Source organism: Dromaius novaehollandiae, chromosome 11 (assembly GCF_036370855.1).
Source record: "Dromaius novaehollandiae isolate bDroNov1 chromosome 11, bDroNov1.hap1, whole genome shotgun sequence".
Classification (NCBI taxonomy): Eukaryota; Metazoa; Chordata; class Aves; order Casuariiformes; family Dromaiidae; genus Dromaius; species Dromaius novaehollandiae.
The window spans coordinates 6,885,839-6,907,948 of record NC_088108.1 but is presented as its reverse complement, the minus strand read 5'-3'; the positions used below and the strand labels follow the sequence as shown (position 1 = coordinate 6,907,948).

The window sequence follows — 22,110 nt, the reverse complement described above, 5'->3', positions numbered from 1 at the left end:
CCATACAGTCTGCTGAGGCAGTGCTTTATTGCTTCTTCCAGTAATACTGCTCTGTGCATAAACTGGGACTACTTTTTCCATGTGCTCTGCACAAAAACACCTGTCAGCACTTGCATTTTTCATGCCTGCCAACCATATACTGGTCTCAGTGGCAGATTAAAAGTGCTTTTCACAGCAAAATACTACCCTACCATTTTGGCCAATGATCACTCAATTTCCAGGTGTCTTGCAGCCCAAGTTGTGAGATATTAAAAAATGGCTGTTGTTTTTTGCATATCTCCAGCACAAGGAATATGGGGACGGGTTGGACCCATTCTTGCATATCTCCAGTATGAGGAATATGCGGATGGACTGGACTCATTCTTGCATATCTCTAGTATGAGGAATATGGGGATGAGTTGGACCCATTCTTTTCAGAATTGTTGATACCTGTAAAGCTGTCATCCAAGACTTCAGGTAGCCTTAGCAAATATCTTCCACGTCCACCTAGTTCCATCTAATACTGCCTCACCTCCCCAGTAAATATGGCATTGGTGTAAGGATAAATGAGACAGCAGAGACCACATATATAATTATAAGTCATGAAGTTACATGACTGAATGTTGTAAAGGTATTAAAATATCTGAGTTTTCACAGATCAGCAACCATTCATGTTCATCCCTAACAATACAGCTAATGAGGAACTGAAACGCACCAAAAATTACACTGATACAGAGGTAAAAAAAAGAGATTTGACTGGAGCAATGACCTTTATATGCAAATGTCATTACAAAAGCAGTGCTTTAGTATTTCCATATGAGAAGTTACCTTCATGCCTTCCACTCCATCATGTCCAGGGTAGCCTGGAATACCTGGATGACCCTGCAAATCACACGTGGGAGCATTGTTACATAGTGAAACAACAGGACAGTGGTGTTATTTGTTAGCTGAGACATCTACAGTGCCCGGACTTGAATCCCAGACCCATGTCCTATGAAATATCTGCCAAAGAAATAAAGAAAGAGAAAACTTATGGCATCAATTTGCCAGTGTTCTTCTAGTTTGCAAAACACCTGAGGTCCTTTAGGCCTCCTTGTGCTGTAAAGATAGTGAGAACCTGTGAGCAGGCATAAGGGCATGCATTTCAGGAGGGGACCTTGGAGCAGTCAGAACTGCAGATGTTTGAGGAGTGAGGAATTTAGTATGTCATTTTCCTTGTCCCTCAAACTTTCCCCTCCATTCTGTTCCCCCTCCAACAAAACACTGGCACCCAAACATTCAAATGATGCTGTGAGATCCATCTCTCCAGCTATTCATTTTCTCATTAGCATTCCCAGGGCCACCAAAAAAACCCCTCTGTGTGTGTGACTGGAAATCCACACAAAAGTGATCTGTTGTTCTCCACTGAGTAACACATTGAACCTGGCCCAGTATGGATTGTAAGACCCGCTGCCTCTTCAGACAAAACAAGACATTCCAAGAGCTTTGGAGCAGGAAGCCTTAATTTTAAACCTTGTCATTCCGAATTCTTGGATAGCTGTAAGCCCCAATACAGCCTATACAAAGTATTGTTCAGAAACCTGACATAAAGGACTCATTTTTATCATATAATTTTGACATACAGATACAAATTAGAGTATATTGATGATAGGATCACCTACAGTGTATTGTGAAAAAGACATCCATCATAAAACAAGATATATGAGAAAGCAACTGAATTCCAGGCTGTTAACACTATGGAAAGGCAAATAAAAATTGTGTGGCTGAGGGCTGTTTTTTTGAACAACTTGCACTGGTGCATCTACAAGTGGAAGTGTTTTAACAAGTGTTCAGCCATTTGATCACCTGGTTGTTACCACTTGGTGCACTACATGAAGACAGCCCCAAAAGGGGAAAAGTGAGAAAGCTGATTGTTCCACAAGGGAATGTACAATTTCCCATCTGTGGACATGGTCCTCTGAGCATGTATGGATAACTAGAAAAACAGAGAGTTAAAGGGAACTAGAGTTTTATGTGGACTTTCTAGCTAGCTTTCACTAGTTTTACAGGGCAGATGTATCAGAATCACTAGAGAAATAAGTCAGCAGATCTTAAGTAGTTAGATGGCTTAAGTGGTTAGATGGATTGTTAGAAGTACAGTCAAAATTAAAGAGAGCATTTTACCTTTCTCCCTGGAATCCCATCAGATCCATCCAGTCCCAGCAGTCCCTGAAATAGAAAAAAAATATTTTTATTACTTAACTTTCAGAGGTCTATCTCGGTCTGTTCTGATTTTATCAGGCTCCAAAGAGTGAAAAGGTAGAACTTTCAAAAGGAGAAGCTACCACTGATTTTATATATCTTACAAATACTAGCAATCATCATTGAATGAATTCAGCAGAGTAACTGATAAAATATCTCATATCTTCTTTAGTCATTGTCTCACTAATCAAGCATTTCAAGTTAAGTAAGTCTTGGTGTCTTATCTTACCGGAAAGTTAGGTAGGTAGTTTGTAACTGTAAAGCCACGAAACTGAAGAGCAGATAAGTACCTTCTGTCTTGACAATTTGCTGTGCACATGCCAAACAGAATGCCTTGCTCTCCCTGTTGTGTATGAGCATCAGGTCTCTGCAGAGTCATGGTGGTCTGAAGAATCTCTCCATGACCATTGTGTGATTGAGCATGCTGTTAACTCCCACCCTCACTGTCCAGTTGGTCTATATTGCCAGCTGGCCTGTTTCTTTCCCAGATACCTACCTGTGTTTTCTCCTGGCCAGTTCTAGCAGTGGGTAGTAGCTCCCTAAAAGCTCCTGCAAAGCCCTCCTACTATCTTTATTTGGACCGCCTACAAACTTCCTTTTCTGTGAAGCCTTCAAAAAATCTGGAAAAATGCAAGCCTGCAGTATCAAGACTCTACTAATTATTTCTGTATGATTTTCTTGGACTGCCTTGTCTGTATTCATCTTCCATTTCACCTTTAGTCTGAGCCTTTTACTGAGGTAAGAACGATCTGTCGGTTCTGTAGCTGTATGGCACCAGCTACTATGAGGCCAAATCCTAAGGCTGGTGTACCTACATGCCTTGGAAATGCTTCTGTTGATGAAAATTCCACTTCATGCAACTATTTTGAGAACATGGATTTAAGGACTTTGAAAAGTTACCTACCCTGCCACCTGGCAAGCCAGGGACACCCTTTTCTCCTTTTTCTCCAACACCTCCAAAACCCTGAGGAAAGAAATCAACATTAAATCTGTGATCTGGTCTGGAACTGAATAGCACAGCCTTAAGACAGGATGAGCACAAACACATGTGTTAACGTAAACAGCACAATAGAGATATAAGGGCAACTGACCAATTCCACTGGACCTCTTTTTGCCCCAGAAAGAAAACCCATCTCAAAGAGAGCTGTTAGTACATGCAGTACATTTTCTTCCCCATTCCCCATGACTCCCATCCATTTAGAGCACAGTACAATGCAAGTAACTCCCTGCTATAAATAGCAAAGTCCTGCCACTGCCACTCTGTATCACATTCTCCATTTAAAAGTGATTTCAAATCTTATCTCTTAACAGCAGCAGCTCAGTGCAGGGCTCAAAGCATGCCTTTTCATTTCTGAAGCCTAAGAATGACATGAAAACAACATTTTCACACTCAACATTTGGAAATGTTTGGTGATTTTCCCAGCCAGCAAGAAGTATCAAATCCAGAGACAGAACACCAGGCTTTAATTTCAGTGAGGGTTACAGTAGTTAAGCAATTTTCAGGCTTCAATCCTGAAATATCTAACGCTTGTGGTTAAGTTCACACATATGTTCAAACTCATCAGCTTCAATGGGCCTCTTGTGATGCATAAAGCTAAACATGTGCATAATGGAATACACCCAGAAAGACTAATAAACAAACTGTGCTTCACATACAGGTTTTTCTTGCACGCCATTCTACTGAGCACATCTGTATATTGAAGAAACAAGTAAACAATTCATCTTACTGGTCAGAAGTTCCACAAAATATTTACTCCATAAATTCATTTAAAGAACCTGTGTTTACAAAGGTTATAAGCTGGGTTATATTGCTCCCTGGAATCCAGAGATAAACTGCTGTTATTCTTAATTCATACAGGGAAGATGCTACACATTCCTGAGTCTATAAGTTATGACTAATGTTAACAAGTCCATTTTAAAATTGTGTGTATATAGGTTGAGAGAGAGACAGACAGATATGCATGTGCATTACGACTTCAAAGAAAATAAGAAAGAAGTATGTTTGAACATAATTAGGGGGAAAAAATAGGATTTTTTAAATATATGAAGCTCACTATGGGAAATCAAGAAACACTGCCATCAAGTGGCTATGTAAAGGTTATGTCTATTTGCAGGTTTCCTCTGCAAACTACAGATTAAATGTACTGAAATGACTCTTGCTTTGTAACAACTGTTACAGGACAGCAGTACCTTCTTTGTGTCTCCAGGATAAAGGACAACAAATTATATACTCACGGAGAAATCCTGGGGACTTTTGTATCAGATTTCAAAAGTACTTTGGTACCTAAAAGTTCTTGTGGACATTCTGTGAGCTATCCGAAAGCTGTTGAAGCATCTAGTCTTTATTAGGCAAATATTAAAAACTCTCCTCCATCCTCACCGGCAGGCCAGGCAATCCTTCTTCTCCAGGGAATCCTTGAGGGCCTGGCTCACCCTGCCGAGGGGAAGAGGTAAACACAGTAAATCACCGTACCCATAAAAGCAACATTTGCCCCAATCACCCATCATGCTCCTGACTCCTAAAGCAAGGTTTTGTGATTTATTCAGCAGCACGTATACTTGATTTGTGTCTTGTCACATGCCAGATATAGTGTCTCAGCACAAAGCTATTGCATGCAAAAGATTGTTTGTGGCCACTTCCCATGGCTTCACAGACCACTACTTGGGAACTGTTGTTCAGCTGTCCCCCATTGCTAGAAGGCAAACCAGAAGTATTTCACATCCTCACCTAGGGAATCTGAACATGCATGGTACTTCATGGAAAGCAGCAAAATAAAACACGATGAGATAACGTCATGTATTCACAATTCTGCTTACACATTCAAGAGCGAGCCAAAAGGACTGAACTTTGGATCTAAGCTCACACTAATATAACTCCACCAAGTATGACAGTCTCTCATGACTAATATAGGAGTCTAGGCAAGCTTGGACTCAGCTCTCAAACTAGCCTGTCTAGGTCCCAGATTAATTCAGTATGTCTACATTTCAGGTGTGTAGAGAATCAAGATCCATACAGCTTTTACAGAAATACTGATACGCTAAATATGTATCTCCACAAATGCCTGGACGACACAATAAAGGAGACAAATCTGATTATTTCTGAGTAGTATGTATCATACTGAAAACAAAAGAGCTGAAGCTTTGCTTTTTCTTATTTATTTTTCCAAAAGGATTAGGTTTTCTGCTTGGGTTCACACAGTTTCACAGTACGCAGGTTGAAGAGAAACAAACTACAGCTCATTCATTTTTAAGAGTAAAGATGAAAATATTTAACTAGCTTTAAGATTCCTCCTTCTAAGAGTGCTCTACATCAATCTGAGCTAAAAATATTTTTATTCAGAAGCTGTCTGGTCATTTAAGCTAGTACAGAAAATGACTGTGATTTGGGAATATAACAGTCCTCGCTGCTCAGCAACTTCCTTCAGCCTTTGTGGCAAGGGGAGGGGGAGAGTTTGTAAACTGAATTTACAAACCTTTTCTCCTTGCTTCCCTTTTGGGAATCCCATGAATTCAAGTATTCCAGTGGATGGTGGGGGACCTGGAGGGCCAGGCAGTCCTACATCACCCTGTAGGCAAAAGAATCAGCTCTTAACATAGACAGATTACGTTTGCTTTCCTACAACAGTTGCTTCTGATTCAGAAAATGGTCACTCTAATTATACCCTGCCTATGTTACAGCCGTGTGTCTGAAGGCTGGCATAGGAATTTGGCCATGAAAATCAAAAGGTTCAGGCTGAAAATTAAGATGAACAGAATGCATTAAACCTGTTTAAGGGGAGTTGTGGAGATAAAACATAGAAGAAAAATAGGGTCAGCTTTTGAATCAACAGAAAAACTCTGAAAACAAAGAAAACTCCAGAAAAACTTCAGGGCAAAATATGAAAGAGAAGGAGGCAAGAGACAGCTAGAAAGATAAGAACATAATTGATATAAAATATCAAGAAATAATTAATGCAAGATGATGTCTCAAGAGCGGCAGGAAAATGCCCTGGCTTATAGCAAGTTCCTCTCCTTCATTACAAATGGAATGTGTAGAATGTTGAGAATTGATTTTAATAGCAGCAGACTCAAGCTCCAAACTGAGAACTTCGAGAAGTCCCACTATGCCGGTGTAAATCCTCACACAGACTGCAGGACACCTGTTCAGGACAGTGAGACTATAAAATTACATGTCAGTTGACCCAAAGAGTATTCTGAAAGACAAACAGTAAGTCAGTAGAAAAATGTAATACAAGAGGTAAGGGGCAAAAGAAACTGAAAGACAGAGATCTAAAAGAAGTCAAAGGATCTTATGTCTGGATGGACATGAGAACACTAAGCTGTAGTGAGATTTTTTTTCCCTTCATCCAGGAAAAACTCCCATCCCTTTCTTTGTATAAAACAGATATGGAACCAACAAAAATCTTCAGTATTTGGACTGTCACTCCAAAAGCAGAAAAGAAGAAGAAAAAGAAGAAAATGCTAGAATTAAGCCATCTTCTGGGGGGGTCTAGCTATGATGGAACACTATCTAGAATACCTATGTAGAACTGTGGAGTATTATTTCACACCATTTCCATAATAGAACAGGTTTCACCTACCTTTTCTCCTTTCTCTCCTTGAAAGCCTAATCCCATGTTACCCTAAGGGAAAAAATAGTGATGAACAAACAACCACAACAACAGCAATACCATCATCTAGGGTCACAACCCTGACAAGAAAAAATCAGGTGTGGAAAGGAGAAAGAAAAGGTAGGTACTTACTTTTGGACCTGGTGGTCCAGGGGGACCCACTGGACCCTAAGTGTGAACAAGATCAAGATTTTATTTCTTTTGACTTACATAGGATGCACACAATAGAAGCAATGTTTGGATCTGCAACAATAGCTGAACTCTCATCTCCTGTCCCCAAAGCAAAGCAAGTGATACACTTTAAGTGTATCTTCAAGTTTTCACAACTATGATAGACTGGATGCCCCTTTGGCACTGTGGTTAATTAAAAGCAAACCTCAATTTAAAAGCAACAAACATTTCAAAGTAGGTCTTTTTTTTACCTCTGCCCAGTGGAAACTCTCTTCCAGTATCTTGAAAAAGCAACTCTTCAGCATATTTCATGATGACAAAGACTCCAAACATGCAGAGGTCAGCATATTCCCTTTAGTCCTGAGACTAGGAAGTGCTCAGAATAGTAAAGTCAAGTGTTTGTGGGACGGCATGTTTGGGCCTTGCTGCAGTTCTCATTCGTAATTGCCGCTCTGACCACTACTCCGGAAAGGAACTCTCACTCTTGTAACCAGCTCAAAACTCTGAGTTCAAGTATTCTACGTTTGAAGTCAACTGTGCACAAACCTTTTAGACACACACGCTTTTGTTCCTTGTCATTACATAAATCTAGGCAAGGATGGAAAATCGCCAACATTTTGAACTGTTTTATCAACAAGTGCAACAGTCAAAGTCTCTTACCTGCAAACCTGGCAAACCTATAGGGCCTACAGAACCTGCTGGACCTGGAAAACCCTTTGGGCCCTGTAAGAAGAAGTTTTAAATTTTAACCCTTTTTATCATATTTTCTCAGTCAGGAGTCAGTGTTCTCATCTGCACTCCACTGGTTCCTAATCTCAGTTAACTTCAATATTCAAGAATCCCCCCCAAATTTTTTTCATGTCAAGTATACTAAATCAAAATCAATTTTGTTTACTTGAGAGGTTCACTTGAAAGGTGAGGTAGCAAGTATCTTGGACAAGTTGCTGAGTACTTTTCTACCCACTGGCTTCAAAAGGAGCTGTGAAGGCACTGAGCATCTTAAGAGACTCAAGACTTAGAAAGCCACTGAACCAGTATACTAGACTCTTTCAAAAATTGTTGGAGGTAACACGCTAACAAGGCTAAGAGATTTTCTCTAGTTCATATTTTTGTAAAGATTTTTCTGCATAATATAAATTTGTTAGGGACAAAATTCCAGCTGACAACATCCCTTCAAATGCCTCAATGATTGGAAAGCAATTGCAAAGAACACAGGAAAACTATAGAATGTGTAGGGCTTACCTCATCAGATCCCAGACAAAGAGAAATTGAGTTTCAGAAAACATAAATAATATCCCCTGATTACGTATGCCAATTTAAATTTGATATTATTAGATTTACTCTGAAAGTCAAAGTTACAGAGGTCACTGGTAGAAGGGAGATTGATTTTAAAAGGGAAAACAGAATAGGTACTAGCAGAAAAATGATTTCCTCTACCATAATTTAGATCTACTCATACCACTGGAAAACTTGGATTTACTCATGCTACTAGTATCATATGTGTAAACAAATGACCCACTAATTTGAAAGGTGTCCTTGAGAATCATTACAAGCAAATAATTTACACAATTCAAGTGACCAGAAAAATTACCTACTTAAAGTGATATTCCTTAAAATCGTTATTCCCCAAAGTAAATAACTTACAGAAATTCCATCCAACCCAGGAAGACCATTTTCTCCCTAAAAATTACAAATACCTTGGTGAAAAACACACATTATTGTAACAACATATAAATGACATTAAGATTTTTATAAATAAAAAAATTGCTTTTTAATATTAGGTCAAGTGTACAAGGAAAAATATTTTGACACCTGTGCTTCCATATTCAAAACAGTCAATGGAGAGATTCCAAAATTCTGGAGAAATGCCAACCATATTATTTATGGGTAACAGGAAAACTTTTGTGGCTTGACAAAAAATTATATTCATTGAAAAGACACCGTAAAACACACTGTAAAAACTTCTGTGACAAAAACATTGTAAAACAAGTGAAAACATATAATTATCATTTCAGATGATTTGTATTTTCCATAAATACCTAAGTTAATAAATAAAGATCTATTTAACTTTTACCAGCTTACATGAACGTATATAACGTGGGTAGACTTTTAGGAAAGTTCATAATTTTCACCAAAAAACTCAGTGTGTGCGGACTTCAAGCACAGAAAAAAATATTAAAATTCTCAACATTTAATAAAGCATGAGTCCGCCGAACATACCACAAGAGGTACTGAATCCTTCATAATCTTATCCCAAATCTAGTACTTCTTGCAAAAATCGAAACCATTATAAGTTGTTGAATGTTTATTGCAAGGCAATAAGGAACTAAATCTTTTACGTGAGAATATTCAAGAACACAATCATTGTTCTGAACAGTAAACTGGGACCATCTTTCCATAGTTTGTATCATCTGTACAGGAAATAAAATTACAGATATGATACAGAAATTTCAGTGTAAGTTCCTTATCAAACAAAGAGAGTAAAATGATGGAACGCTACGGATGGGATATGATGTTTAAACCAGAATATAACTGATTACTTACTAGTACATCCCAGCACAAAAAACCCTGGGGGGCATCTGGGATCTCACAGTAGGAGAAATCTTAGCAAGCACTTGAGAGTTTACTGGGTTGTTATTTCAACAGGCTTAGCATATGTCAGGATGCCAGTTACAGGAAAGCTCTGAGTGTAGCTGAAGGCCTCTTCCTTTGCTACATCTGCATCTAGAAACACGTACGCTACTTCACACAAGACAGGACAAGCTTACAAGGAATTGTACAAGCTTACATCCACTGTGTGACACTGACAAAGGAATGGTGCTAGCTCTCCAGGGACAGATGAAGGACTAGCAACTATATGCCAAACAGCAACATGATGAGCAACGTCCCACACACACTAGCATCCCACTATGGCATGAACAAGATGTGTTGGTGCTGCCAGAACTAAGCAATTCCAAGTTCTGAAAGTATTCTGTGTTGTTGTTAACGAAGTTATAGCCTTTTTCACAGCTCTGCATTCAGACATAGCCAGGCTATCCACACACAGCATCAAAAGCAACCCAACCTGCAGCATCAGCCCTGCAACTTCCCCACTGTAGGACGTCAAAGTGTTTTCTTGCAAGTTATTTTCCCCTATGTCATGACAAGTCTTACCTTCATTCCTTTAAGGCTGCTTTGGGCAAAGAAAGGTTCTCCTTTAAGACCTCTGGGACCTGGACGACCCTGTTAAAAAATAAATGTTAAAAATAAATTTCTGGAAAAAATACAGATTCCATTTTGAAAGAAATCACATTCAGCATAATGAACGAGGCAGTCTAACAGCTCCAGCAAACTGCGAAAGTACTACTGCAGCTTTGTCAAAGGAGATGTGGTATTGTCAGAACTTAAAACTTCCTGTGGCTCTGGAAAAACAAGGTTCTGCAAATATTTTCCCTAGTATTTTCCTGTTTACCTTAGATTTTCCTTTTATTTCAGGGTGTCAAAAACTTTTAAGATCCTATTTGAATCTGTTTGATATGGTGTAACCCTTCTGTTCACATACATATCTCTTTTGTAACACTGTAAATAACTGAAATTTATTTAGAGGAATATTCAAGGGGAAAACAAACTGGTAGACTGCATGAATCTTCTGAAAAAGCTGTCACTATAATTCTATATTTACCCAATTTATTTTAATCTTAATCATCCCATCCAATTTATCTGGGGTGATTTCATTTAATTGCCAATTTAATTTGACTGTGGTTAGCTGATCTAAGCAGCTTTCCTTGCCAAAAATGTAATCCTACAAGCAATACAAAACAGAAGTTTGAGAAGTAGGTATGACTAAACCAGTTACTTAAGAAAGCAGTACTTAAATTTGATCTTCTTGCTTAGGTATTTTCAACATCATATGAACTTCAAGTCTGGACAACATATAAAGATTTTTCAGTATAGTTTAAAAAGCTGAAACAAATGGCATTACTCATATCTGCCAGCTGTACTTTCTTCTTCTTCATGAAGTTGCAAAAGCTCCTTATACATGCAAAGGAGTTCCACTGCCTGTAGGATTAGTCATGTGACTTGTAAGATCAGGCTTCAGCTGTGAACAATCAAATATTTTTTGCTTTTGCTAGAAGACTGCAAAAGTAACCCCATACTTCTATAAAAGGGTATAATTCTCAGAAGTATCTAAAAATGGAGCTCTGATAAGTAACCCTACCCACTTAAAACAGGGTGTACAGTGTGAGCTGGCTACCTTCACATCCTCAGTAGCAAATGGAGAAAAATTGGTATCTCCAAAGATCAGTTAATGCTGTAAGGCAGATGGGGAGAAATGCTCTTGCAAGTGCCACTCTGCACACATGGGGAGTCCAGATGAAGAGACTAGGCAGCTAATTTTTAGGTGTCCAGGGCACATTGGATAAATCCCCGATCTGGTAGGTTGGAAGTACTCTTGAAAGCAAAACACTGAGAGGCATATAAACTAAATCTAAACTAAATCTCTATGACACTCATTGAGACCAAAGCTTTGGACTATCGTGAGACCTGAAAGAAGGCATCCAATATTTGATGTATAGACTTGAGCATGTGACAATGTGTTTTTCTGAATCAGCACCCACTAACCTGAAAGGTGCCAGATGCCACTTTACGATTCCTAAAGACTTTAATCGTGGTTGCTTCTTAGTTAGCTTGAATATTGCCAGCGACAATGGTATATTTTGATGTAGCAACATAGTGACTTGATATGACCTTCATTTTATCCTTGGAGGTTAATATTTACACAGTGAATCAGAGCGGAATTTCAGTGAGAAAAATGATACTGAGTTCTAACAGTACTAATAACCTTGTGGTTATTAGGGTTCTTCCCAAGTACTTAGGAGTTACTTTTCCACCAATGGCAAGAAAAACAACTCCTGGCTTAGCGACTACAAAACAGTGTATTCGTCTCGGGACATACAGGCAGCCCAGGTATGCCAGGAAACCCATCTGATCCAGAAACACCAGGACTCCCAATGGTACCATTGCAGCCATCGACGCCAGGCAGACCTCTGGGTCCAGGCTGGCCAGGGTGACCCTGTGTAAAAGGGAAAAAGAGAGGATGACTGACGGGAGGCATTTTGTTATTAGTACTGTCCCCAGAAAGCTGATACCTTCCAAACAGCAACGTAAAACAAAGGAAACAGAACTCTGACTAAAGTCTCACGTATGGCACACTGCAGTAAAACTAGCTGCTTCAGTTAGCATTGTTTATCCTCCCTGAAGCCTAAATCCTAAAACACTGGCTTGATTCATTTAATTATCTTTTTCTCCGAGGGATAATTTTATGAAGTACGTATCTTGTGCATGAGCAGGTTCTGAAAGGGCAATACTCATTCCATAGCAGTCTGAGCTATACAGCATATGACACAGTGTAAAACAGCATGCAAGGGTGCAAGCCCCTGACACCATTAATGGAAGTTGCTCATGTAAAAACAACAGAGAGGCAGGCTCAACAGTATCAAGCATTTATAACTCTGATCTAGTCAATGTTTCAGTGACTTCTCTTCCTCTCCAGTGTGGATTCCTTGCTTTAATAGTTCAACAGATGTTACAACTCCAGCACTAGGTTGTTCAAGCAAAACAACTTTTCTCTTGATGTTAAACTTACCTTAAAACCTTAGGCTAAGCAACTGGGAGAATGAGCTAATTAAGTTAACTGCCTTTAAAAATATTTATGTGCAATGTTCAGTTAATAATCAAACAGAGTAGAAAAGAATTGTACCCAATTCTGATTTCACATCCATTTTGCCCTGGTATAGCTCTACTAACTTGACTGGAGTTTATTCTGCATTATATTGGTGTGAAGAAGATCAAAGTTTGAGCCTTTTTTTTTCAGTAACATACGGGTATGTGCAGGCAAAAACACAGAAAGGCAGAACTGTCAATCATACTACCTGGCTATTAAGCTTCTCTTTATTCTATCCTCCTTTCCACAGAAATAAGTTTTGTGGCACTCAAAGGCAGCATTTTGTGGTAGGAAGAGCAATGAAACTTATGGATCTAGTATCAGTAACTGACATTTTTTTTCCTCTTCACACCCTGATCTTGAATCATTCCAGAAGCACTTTTGTTTGATCCCAAAGATTCGTCTTTATGATATGGCATTAAACAAGTTATGACTCATGCTACGAAAGTAAAAAATAAACAAGGATAAAATGGGGATAAAGCAGAACGTTAGCAGTCATGCTTGACACTTAAAACAAATCAGATTTGTGCTGCTAAAGGTCTTCTCAGTCTGAGCCAATAGCATATGCTCTGACCAAATCCAATGAGAACTTTGCAGTAATGTAAAGCCTTTTATCTAAGGATCTTAAAATGCTTTGTAAATATGTGAGAATGCTATAATCTTCATTTCACGGATGAGAAGCTGGGGGCACAAAGTAGCAGAGTGGCTTGCCCAAGGATGCAGAGCAACTTAGGCCATAATTGTATAAACCCTCGAACTGATCAGCAGTTTCAGCGGCTGCCAGAAAGGCCATCTCATGCCCCTGGCTGCTCGCATCTGCCCCTTCCCTGTGCTGGCACAAGCACAGGCAGAGCAGGCGAGTCAAATCAGGATACCAACACAGCTGAGAGCTAACTGTTTTGTTTCTTACGGGGGTTAGTTTTCAGTCAGACCAGTTCCTTAGCCCAGCTCCTCTGGCAACCACATGGCAGTTTATGCCAACAGAATGGAGAAAAGGGGAGAAAGCCCAGATCTGCACCAGACAAAAGTGTCTCTTTCAGATGAGCTTAAGTCAATAAGGTGCAAATCAAACCAAAGTAGGTCTGTACCACAGTGTTAAACTAGTTCATCTAGACATGTACAAATTTGAGATTAAACAAGGCCTCAGGACATTAAGTGACATCATCCCAAAGCATTAGTGTTGGGCACCACTGCTTACACAGCAGCAGTTGCCAGGTTAATTAAAATCCATTGCGAAAATACTCACATGTGGTGTGCAAGCAGGGACTTGCCAGGTCCAGGTAAGTGATATGTGGAGGTTGAAGCAGCAATTTATTGCCACTTATCTTTGTCTCCTAGAAATTATTTCATTTGGTTCCCAAAGCTGGAACAAATCAGCAACAACCCACCCTCCCCCATCGTGTGGTACGTCACAGCAGAGAGCAGCAAGCATCCGATGGGACAGGCCGACAGTGACAGCAGATGGAGGCCGGAGTGGTCAATGTCAATCAAGTCTTTCACTTAGTTTAGGGCACCAACAAAAACAGAAGCCATGTGGAACAAGGTATTTGGTTACTAGGTAAGGTGACCAGCTGAAGGGCCAATATCTGCCCCTCCAAGCTAGACAAGAGGGAGCCAAGCTGCTGAGTCCCCAGTGCTGGCCAAGAGCCAGCTCACAGCAGGCAGCTGGTGGTGGGCCTCGCATCTCGGGAAAGGCTCTGGGTGAGATCTCTTAACTCTTTGCCCAAAACAGCCTCTAAGTGGCCCACAGGATTTTGGTATCCTCTCACTGTGTGAGGGGGACACTGAGCTCACAAGGAGGGGGTATAACTTATGCTGACCACAGCTATTTCTCAAGTGTATCAAATACATCTGTGGTCCTGTCTCTTAAACCCATGACATCCATGTCTGTGGTTCTGAGTGAAACAATGACGCAGACACGAACACACACACATTATATATGCTGTCTCTTTTGCTTTAGGAAAAAACACAGGATTTCCTACTTTCTGGCTAATCTGCAATCAGAATTTATGTTTTGTTTTAAGGGCCTTATCTGAGAAGATACTGAGCACCCACAGCTGACTTCTTTGAGAGTTGCAAGGTCTGGCTTTAATGAAGCTTTTCCCCAGGGATTTAAACACTTATTGAAAGAGCTGTTTTGATTTGAAAAACAGTGGTTAATACTTTCACTGCTCTCACCTCCTCTAATTCCTGTTCTGGCAGATGTGCCAATTCAGCACAAGCAGCTCAACTGAGTCAGGCAGAGGACTTTTACAGTCTTTACTTACGACAGGGCAGAATGATTAGTTTATAGACCTGAGCTAAAACACAGGCTTAAGAGATCACTTGTGCTCTCTGTCCTTACAAAAGGAGACATTTCCTGAGAGACAGATAAGGAAACTTGAACCGCTCGGTTATACCCTTGCTTTAACTGACTCTTGCTCGTATACCAACACTGCGACCCCGAAGGGCCTCTTTTCTAAATCAAAAAGGCTTAGCACAAAGGTGATCCCGACAGGAGAGCTCAACAAATATTTAAAAACAGGGAAACAAATGCAATTAAAGGTGAACACAAAATTAATTTCATAAGCAGTTTCATGCACTGGTACAGCGAAGTGGCCATTTTACAGCCATTGCCAAGTGCCTGCATTTTCTGTGGAAGGGCCATAAAACAGAGAACTTTGTCTCTCCATGCAGCATTAGGTTTCGTGGGGCAGCGAAGGGCTCACACCTCATAGAAATACTTCCTTCTAGAACGCCTTGAACAGTTAATGAAACTTATATACATCTCCTGTCTCCACTTTCAGCCTTTGCCAGAGGTGTGCTTTGAATGTTATCCTTTGGGAAAAAATAAACTTCCTGAATAGGGCTAAGGATTTGAGGGTCTCTTCTACAGTGTGACGCAGACGGGCTAGCAATAAACACATGCTGCTGCTGTATTTACTAGGTCAAAGGGATTTGTCAGGCCAGCTGCAACAACATGATTTACTTGCCACCAGCATTCCCCAGGGGAACTCTGCGGTACACCACTTCCCATAAGGTCAATAGGGAGATTCCCCTCTGAACCACGGCCTCGCAGCCTTTTGGCCATGAATAAAATATACCTGCCCACGCTAACCTGTATGCTTCAAGGACTCTCTCTCTTCATAGGGGGATGCTAATTCTTGTGCAGAGATAGCAATATATTTTTACTTATCCCTTACATGTACCAGCATACACGAGCTCTATCTCCTTTGCTCAGCGTTTCACACATCCACATAATGTCTATATGTTTATATACATCTCACGACCAACCTGAGCTACTCCCTATCCTGAAATGCAACTAGCAAATGTGCAAACATTTTCTCAAGCAGTGGTGTTTGCTATTTTCACCCTGGAATGGAGATATTTATCACAATGTCTAGAAGGAAAACAATTTGCATTACTTTGCCTTCCTGGCAGTTCTGACACAGGAGAGCCATGGTGGCAAGCGCTTTGCTCTTCACGAGCAGCAAAATCTGCCTCCTTCCCACTCACTCACCTGCAGAACGGATCTGTATGTGCTGGAGGCTTTGTATCCTTTACTCCACCTCCCCCTACTCTCTCCTTGGAATGCCTCCCACTGCCAACTACCTGGCAGTGAATGCTGCCGTATCTCTCCCCTCCCCTTATTGTTGGGAATCCCCTTTCTCCAGAGCCTCATCTGAAAAAACACCCTGAGAACAGCATGTTCCCAGAATGTGTTCAATTAAATTAAGTGTTATGGGAACAGCTTGTTCTCTTCAGAGCTGGAGAGCTGGCTGGTGGGAAAAGAAAAGAAAAAAATAGCGGCAAGGGAGTAGAGCAGGAGAGAAAACAGGCAAGGATGAGAGGAGGGGGAGAGGAGGACAGGGGCCAGGAAGGAACTGGAATTGAGCAAGCCCATTCACAGGGCCAACTGTGCATTTTCAGCCAATCTATCAAAACAAATCAGTTTTTGATAGGAAAAGAAGTCAGAAAACACTGCTCTACTCTTGGAGTTTTTGATCAGCTGAGGAAGTAGGGAAGATGGGAAAGAGCATGAGCATGGACGGAAGGCAAAAAGATACAGAAGATGGAAAAATGCTATCAATAAACAAAAAAGAATTCTAATACAAGCAGGAGGAAGTAGAATGAGCTAAAAAGTGTAAAGGGAGCAAGGAAGTTTGGGGCAACTTCTAAAGCAGCTTCAGCTAAACTTCCCCTGAAGTGAAGTGACCAGAAGACATCTTTGCAAGAATCACTGGGGAAAAGCAAAGCAAATGGAGCCGGTCAAAATACTCTGGGCATATCATTTTGGTATTGTATAGAAAACAACTGTCACTACAACTTTCAAGTTCTAAAGAAAGGAATAGGCAAACGAAACAAAAAAAAGTCTTGATGATCGGGGAGAGTAGTTACCTAGCACTAGCATCTGGAAAAAGCTGCAATTATCTCTTTCCTACCTTAGGTTTCTGAAAGGCTGAGTCCTAAACCAAAGTAATTAGTACCTAGTGGGGGAAGCAGGGAGTCTCTGGAGGGCATCAGCTTTATTCACTGTTTTCTTTCACGCCACAGGAAAAGAAGACTGAGGGAGACTTGATAACAGTTATCACACAGAAGATGGCTGCTACAGAGAAAACAGGAATAATTTGCTTTCTGTGTCCATAATGAGTAAGATAAGCATTAACAAGCTTAAACTGAGGAAAGAAAGATTCATGCTAGACATTAGGAAAACTTCTGTCATTACAAGGTTCTAAGAATAGGTTATGTGAACATACATTAAGAGTGGCCTGCAACACAGCAGACCCTATCTGTTTAACTGATTGACCTCCCGATTCCCTAAGTCTATGATTTTATGATAAGGTGTTTTCTAGACAGAATCCTGGAAGAAAATCTTATCAAAGATGCAGCAGATCCCCATGTAAGTCAGGCTTACTTCCTGATGCTCCTCGGCTTCCTGTCATCCCATAATAGGGTCCCAACCTGCTACAAAAAAAAACATGGGACCACCAGGTAGACTAATGAAAATTGCCATTTCCCTTCAGAGAGGAACAAGCACTTTGCAAGACACATTTTACATGTGCTGGCACAGTTTCATTGTGCTTACATGCTTTTGGTTGTGACTAACATTCTGGTGACTGATATTCACATATTTACACAAGCAAACTCACTGGGATCCCATTGATGCCTTGAAATCCAGGAACTCCCATTGGGCCCTGAAGAAAAAAAAGAGTATACTTTATATTTCATTTTATCAATCTGTATATTTCAGTCATCTGTGAGACACTTTTTACACTAACACTTGCTGTCTTGCACTTTTAACTATGAACACCAACAAGAGCAAACTATCTTATGCAGATTTTCTCTAACCTCAGGGGTCAGTGAAGATAAGAACTGAGCATCTGAGCTGGACTGAATGCCAAAAGAGTGTTTCAGGAATGTTTTCATCAGGCAATTTAAAGGAAAAATATAATCTCCTACTGCACATCTGGGGAAAACAAGATGCCAGGAAAATAAACAATCTAGTATAAGCTTAACACCCTGTGTCATGTCGGATCATCCAAGAGTTTCAACTATTCTTATAGGTTTTCTGTCTGTATCTAGATACCACCACCCAGAAATATGGAGGCCAGCTTCAGACTACCCTTGGCTGGGATGCAAATGAATACTGCTTTGTTGGTTCTATTCTGTAAATAAATATTCTGCTGTAAATAAAAGCAGAAGAGGCCATGTGAGCAGAATACCCAGCTTAAACTATAACTATTGCTTTGGAAAGGTGAAGTACATTGATTCCCTGAGAGATAAGGAGGTAGAACCTTATTGCATGTTGGTATTGCATATGCATCCATTTCAATGTACAGAAACAGCAATTCTGGAGTAGATAAGGGATTCCTTCAGTGCAAGGAAACTGGTTCCAACACTGCCCTATTATTTCATTATTTCAATGACGTGCAAAATCGGCAATGCTTGCAGCAAGAAGAAAAAGTCTCCGCAATAACAAATTTGTTTCTAATCTTCAACAGTTAGAGACCAGCTCCTATCCTGGTCTTCTGCCTCTTCCAAAATCTGAGTTTACTGATTTCAGTGTTACCTGCTAGAAATGTGGAAAAGTTATCACCCATATCAGTAGTCAATCCTTGTCTTGAATCCTCCATTGCATCTCAGATCAATGCAACAATGGAGCAATGATTCATTGGCTACTGATGAAATGGGGAAAATTCCCACTTTTAATGCTCTAGTCATCATTTTCAGTTTACTTTGTTCTTGTCCTATGAGAAAAGGTGACTAGAACTACAACATGTTGACTAACATGAAACAAGGGGAGAGAATAAGCATGTAACTGCAGCATATGAAAGCACAAATGAACCAATTTTCATCTGGCTAGCTCACCTATCAGTATCTGTAAAAACATAGCAAGATAAACTCTGCTCTGCTGGTCCTAGTACCTAAACTAGCTGCCTTTTCCTTATTTTCACACTTCACCTGAGCATGCTGCACCAGGCAGATTGACCAGAATGCAGGCCCTTGTCCTGATGTCCCAGACTTCCTTCACATTTTAGAAACAAGACACAGCACACAAGACTTCCTGTCTTTCAAGCTACTGTCTTTGAAATATCCTTATTGTCCAACTGCATAGGCATGAGAGCAGGAATCTCACCCTCGTTCTTGCATCAGACAATATCAGATTTCCCCATCATCTAATCCATTATATAGTCCTTAGGCTATGTGATGGGAGCATATATTCTGCATTGGCTCGTATGATGGGATATAACATATGTGACCTGTGCTGGGAATAAGTCCTCAGCAGTTAACCCAAAACTCAGGTACTACATGATGCAAACAGATGCCTGGAACACAATGGGAACTTTTCTTAACATAAATTGTCCAAATGTATCCACTCTTTAGTACAGAAAGTATTTTTTCATACTTCCATCCATTCTTCTGCCCAGCTCTGAACTCCCTCTTTGATACTTCCTTCCTAAGAAGAGGTGGCAGAACAAATCCTCATGGCATTACAACATTTCTGTATTTGCTCTTCTGACCACTCTTACATGCTGAGTTCATTGACACCCACATCTTAGGCAGAGTTCCTACACATTTAATACGATGTGGTTTATAGTATTCTTTTTGTTATAAATAACTTTTCACTTGCCAAAACCAAAGATCAGGTGCTCCTGTGGTGCCCATTCCCTTTGCTTTTCTAGAGATCAGCCCAGGAGCTTCTATATAGGAGCCAGGTCCACTTCCCTCTGAACATACTATGATTAACACCCATCTGTCCCTGGGCAGGTGAAGCAAAAGACACTACTTGTAAGAGCAATGCTTATTTGGCTATTGTTCACCTACCGGGATGGCTATAATATACAGACTCTCCCAAGAAGCTTTGGGAACTGCACTCTCATTTCAAAATAAAAGCAAATGATTCTCTAGAGATGTTACTTAAATACTCTTTTCTTGTTACCCCTGGACAGGTAGGCCAAGATTATCTTTATTCATTCAAAAATATAAACAAGGCCATAGATCAATTGCAGGAAAAAAATGGAAAGCCTCGGTTGAACCTACCTTATCGCCTTTCTGTCCAGCTGGTCCAGGGGAGCCCACTGCTCCTCTCTCACCCTTTGCTCCTGGCAAACCTTCTGGTCCAGTAAATCCAGGAGCACCAATTGGTCCTTGAATCCCAATTGGTCCTGGTCGACCCTGATATACAAGAAGAAATAAGTCAATGTGCCATGTTCACAAACTTATTTTCAATCACTCCATCCAGCTCTATCTTTAATATAATTTGATACCTCTCAGAGTACTGTTCTCAGGGTAGGAAAGATCTCCTAAAGGTGCCCCTGTACATTCTCAGGTAAAGAGAGATTGTAGAGTTATTTAAATGTCAGGTAAGACAGGAGTAATAGTAAGAAATCTCCCCCTTTTCCTGAAATATTTCTTGCCACTCATATGGTTGCAGGAACAGGGGAAGATAACAGTATTTTGAAATCAAGCTGACTGCTTCTTTTTGAGGTTGCAACCTCTACTTCCAAGCTGTAAAGCCCAAAAAGATTTTGCTTGTGCTTTAGATCAAGCACATCCAAAAGGTATAACTAGATGCAGACGTGTCACATGCAATCAGAAGCACACTTTGATTACTGGAGCCCAGTAGCACGGTTGGCTCAAGATTGAGATGGATTTCACTGTCCTGTCCTGGTCACCTTACAGTTAGGGTGCAGATTTTGATTTCTCAAGCAGAAAAGAAGGGTGCAATGACTAAGCATCACCCGAAGATGGCAATCTTTTCTACAACTGCAGAGATTCAAATGTGACTGATAAACATTTACTGTTCTGTCACTACAGATGTGCTGAGTAGCCTGGTACTTGTTTCTGTAATCAGCCAATGCTAAAGAAATCTTGCTGTAGATGCTCTAATTTTCTTTAGCCTCAGAAGCTGCCTCTTGGCAGTTGAATACTCTAAAACAGAGTTTTGTGTTAATCCTTTTGTACTTTTTATTCAGTTCATTTTGAGAGAATCCAAAAGAGGTCAACAGAGTCTATGATCCCAAAGTACTGCCAGTAGCAAAAGGCAGTTTAAGGCAATGCTTACTGCTGGCAAGACACTCAGTAGATTAGATGAAGTTATGTATGCAAATAATTAAGCCTTACATTAAAAGATACAGAATGGAAGAGGAAGAAAAAAATACTCTCTCCTTCTTTTCTAGGGCTTATGTCCATGGTAGCATATTTCCCTTCTATTTCTTTAATACCTTAAAACAGCAGAAGGAATGCAGCTCCCTGCTGCAAGGGTTTTAGAAATCTCAGCTGGAGACATACAAAGCCCTGACTCCATGCCTTGGCAGGTAAAAGACTTTGCAGTTTATTTAAAAATGCATTTTTACTTGTTCCTAATCAGAGAATTGAAACAAACCATAACTAAATGTACTTTTTCCAGTATCATTTTTGTACCTGTTCAGACTAAATCATTTCAGCATGTATTCCACGTTTTTTCACTACAGCAGCAGTTTTAACTGCAACAGTTCCCCTATGTCACTCTTTCTGTTGTGATTGTTTTATCCTGGCCATTGAACAGAGGTTAAGTGCATCTGTTTTGCATCCTATACCTTTTCTATCTAGACACTATGCATAGTGTACGCTTCCAGAGGCACAGGCTCCTATCTGAAAAGGCTTTTCTGTCGATTAGTTGTAGCTTTTTTCACTCTAGGGCAATTATCAATGGAATCCTTTATATTGGGAGCCATATGATCATAACATTAATCCCCAAATCTTTGGTGGTCCTCAGCAGCTGTATGGAACAGGGAGCATTTTGTGAAAATCACATGTTTTGCTCTCACTTCCAGTCTCAGCTTTAGCTTTTTAATTTCCCAAGGTCACAAGCTATTTCAGAGAGTCTTGCAGGCAACATCTCACTTACAAGACATGGGCTGTGGGCTGTTTGCCTTAACGCAA

The 22,110-nt window shown here is 40.2% G+C and overlaps 1 protein-coding gene across 4 annotated transcripts in view; it reads right to left on the bottom strand.

Annotated features, from left to right (window-relative positions):
* Positions 1–22,110, bottom strand: part of COL4A6 (collagen type IV alpha 6 chain) — a 144,194-nt gene that overhangs the window by 33,290 nt on the left and 88,794 nt on the right. For all 4 annotated transcript variants that reach the window (XM_064518155.1, XM_064518152.1, XM_064518153.1 and 1 more), the window contains exons 5-17: positions 20,227–20,361; positions 17,835–17,879; positions 11,938–12,054; positions 10,155–10,223; positions 8,646–8,681; positions 7,662–7,724; positions 6,963–6,998; positions 6,801–6,842; positions 5,694–5,786; positions 4,601–4,654; positions 3,125–3,184; positions 2,143–2,187; positions 808–861 (exon numbers count right to left, since the gene is read on the bottom strand). In XM_064518155.1, the coding sequence (XP_064374225.1) occupies positions 808–861; positions 2,143–2,187; positions 3,125–3,184; positions 4,601–4,654; positions 5,694–5,786; positions 6,801–6,842; positions 6,963–6,998; positions 7,662–7,724; positions 8,646–8,681; positions 10,155–10,223; positions 11,938–12,054; positions 17,835–17,879; positions 20,227–20,361 (849 nt within the window). The remainder of the gene's footprint in view (positions 1–807; positions 862–2,142; positions 2,188–3,124; positions 3,185–4,600; positions 4,655–5,693; positions 5,787–6,800; positions 6,843–6,962; positions 6,999–7,661; positions 7,725–8,645; positions 8,682–10,154; positions 10,224–11,937; positions 12,055–17,834; positions 17,880–20,226; positions 20,362–22,110) is intronic.